Below are 2,769 nucleotides of genomic sequence, written 5' to 3' on the forward strand. Positions count from 1 at the left end.
CCCCCCCCCCCCCCGAAAAAGAAACGATTCTCACGTAGCGAAACGAGATTGACGTGGCAAAACGGCCGGTCGCCGAGGTAAAAAAAGGTACGTACGAATCCTCTCGCCGGTCCGCTTTCTCCGCAACCAATCACCCGGCCCGTCATTGAACACAGCGGCAGAAAAAGATTTCAGACTTCCGACATACGCGAACGTGACCGACATTTCTCTTCGTTCCTGCGGAATGATGACAATGCATGCGTGACGAATCGCCCCCGCAGGCGGTGCAGCCGAGAAAAAGCCGGCACTTCCTCTCCGGCGCGCCACACGAAATATGCAAAAATGGTTTGGCAAACAGACGCGCAGAGGACAGTCGCGGCCAACCGCCACTGTCATGAGTCCCCCCCCCTCTCCCCGTCCGTTGTCTACCTTATCATCCTCCGTCTTTATTTATTAACCCCGAGCGCGAGTCGTCGCGCGCGAATATTTTTGTTCGCGCGCCGAGAATACCTGCGCGAGACGGCCGTAAAAGTTGCAAGAATTATTACGCGAGGCGAACACGCAATGTCATATTTCAGCTTCGCGTATCTGATCGCGAGAGACCACGCGGATCTGTGCTTGCGAATGTAATGCTTGCACGTGATTTTTAAATAACATATCAGCCGCCGCGTACACGTGCACACGTGCGGCTCGCCGGGCCGGATGCGATATTATTACTCCAATCCCGGAAATAATCAACCGACCGAGAGTCGGGAGAGTGCGAACCCACCCGGGTGATTTCAACGTTGCACTCCTCATATTCTTTTACAGCGCTTGGGAAAAGTACACGAAGTGGAATTTATTCGACTGTGAGCCGAGACGAGAACGGCGAGACGCCGCAATCCGAGATAACCGGTGTCGTTGCGAGCGATTCTTGGTAAAAAAAGAAAAAAAGAGAAGGTCGAAGAACAGCTTCGCCGAGCTACTTCCATGTGCGGGCGTGCAGTTAAATATTATTAATAGGAGAGAGAGAGAGAGAGAGAGAGAGATAATATTATCTCCTCTCTTTTTTCGTTTGTCGCTGGTTGCGAAAAGAAAAAGAGACGCGCGCGCGAAGAGACAAATACCGAGTGGCGACTGGCAAGAATTTCAATTTCGCGCTAAATACGACGCGATATCCGGCGGGATTTATGCAAAGCTCGGGTGGATTCAATTAAGGTCGATTACAGCGAGCCATTGTACAACGCAAGCGGCTATAATTTCGGCCATATCGTCGAGCTTGTTACCGCTAAATACCGTCATGCGGCGAGTACGCTTGCAAAATGCAGAGAACAATCTGAAATCAATCGACGCAAGTCAGGGCGATTCGGGGGAATCCCATCGTCCGCTGCATCGATAATGACGATCGTGTCACAGCGCGAATTTTAAAGCACCGAGTGCGCTGCGCGTCGATAAAGCCGGCCTGTCGTATCCACGCTCGCTCCGTCGACGAACCCGAGTCGAAATGTTGCTCCCATCTTAATCTTGCAGATTCCGTCCAACTCGCAGGACCAATGGGAAATCTCAAGGTATAACGCTCTATCGGCTTCGGATGCTAAAAAACAGCCCGCTGCTTCTTTTGTCTCTTAAAGAAGCCACCGATTTTCCATCATTTAATATTCTATCGTCCTGATGACGTTCAATTCGCTCAACTTCGTCGAGAGTGGAATATCACTCGACAAATGGAGCGACAGCCGAGTCACTCGACCTCAAGCGATTTTTCATCATGCGGAATGAATTCTCCATCCTGCATCGCCCGATCAATATTTTCGCCAGACATCGAGGCGTAAATTTCACTTTTCCATCGTCAAGTTTTCATCGGGGATCGTCACAATTTCATTCTAATCGATTGAAACATTCGAGAACTCGCGGGAAGTCGGAATATTTGTTTTAAGTTTGAATGAAGCACACACACACCCCACCTTACCATCGCGAGCGGTGGCACTTTCGCCACTGTTTCGAACGAGATTTCACATCAGGAAGTTCCGAGAGCTCCTGTATTCGGGAAGATTCGACTTTCTAATGGAAAATTAGAGACACTTGTAGGAATTTCGAGAAATTCCGACCCGGGAAACTGCGCGCGGTCCTTCCGTCCGACGGAGGTCGCGCGGACGCTTTCGGGCTACTCACCAAGTTCAGCAGATACACGTTCGTCACCGTGCGCATCTTTCTGTTCTTCGCCAGGGTGATGAGCACCAACGAGTTCCCCACGATGGAGAGGAAGAAGATTATACCGTAAAGCGGTATAATCAGAGTCTTCATGAGGCGGTCTTGGCTCGACTGCTGGCCGAACGGCAGGCTGACGTTCGCGATGCCGGAAGTGACGGTGGTGAACCGGGGCAGGCCGGTAACGATCGGCGAGTAGCCATCGGTCTCCAAAGCACCAAAATACTCGGTGGAAACCAGGTTATCGGACAGATTGCGCCCTTGAATCGACATTTTCTTGTCACCCGTGCACTTCGATCTCTCATCCCCTCGTCGACCCATGCGCTCATATCGAAGGTGTCCCTGTGCCGCCGGCCGTTACGTCGCGTCGTGATATCACCCTCGTCGGCTTATTCTTTTTTATCACGAGCTTCATCACGGCTCTCCTTTATCACTCGCGCGCACGGAACACGCGCGCGAACACACAGGATCCACGTATATACGTTCGTTCATTGCTCGTTAATTTCCCGACTCGCGCTTTCCGCGTTTCCGAGAGCCGCCCACGAACGCGCTCAAGTCGGCGATCTTCCCTCCGGAAGCATATCTAGCGGATGGTCCGAAGCGTCG

General features: G+C 51.9%; 1 protein-coding gene across 1 annotated transcript in view; it reads right to left on the reverse strand.

Moving 5' to 3' along the window:
• The window catches only part of LOC106750832 (cholecystokinin receptor-like), a 29,172-nt gene extending 26,680 nt beyond the window's left edge, over positions 1 to 2,492 (reverse strand). The window contains 2 exon segments of the mRNA XM_014631433.1: positions 2,128 to 2,474; positions 2,477 to 2,492. Coding sequence (XP_014486919.1) covers positions 2,128 to 2,474; positions 2,477 to 2,492 — 363 coding nt within the window.
• Between the last annotated feature and the right edge of the window lie 277 nt (positions 2,493 to 2,769).

This window comes from Dinoponera quadriceps, unplaced genomic scaffold (genome assembly GCF_001313825.1).
Source record: "Dinoponera quadriceps isolate SergipeBrazil2010 unplaced genomic scaffold, ASM131382v1 scaffold6593, whole genome shotgun sequence".
Taxonomy (NCBI): Eukaryota; Metazoa; Arthropoda; class Insecta; order Hymenoptera; family Formicidae; genus Dinoponera; species Dinoponera quadriceps.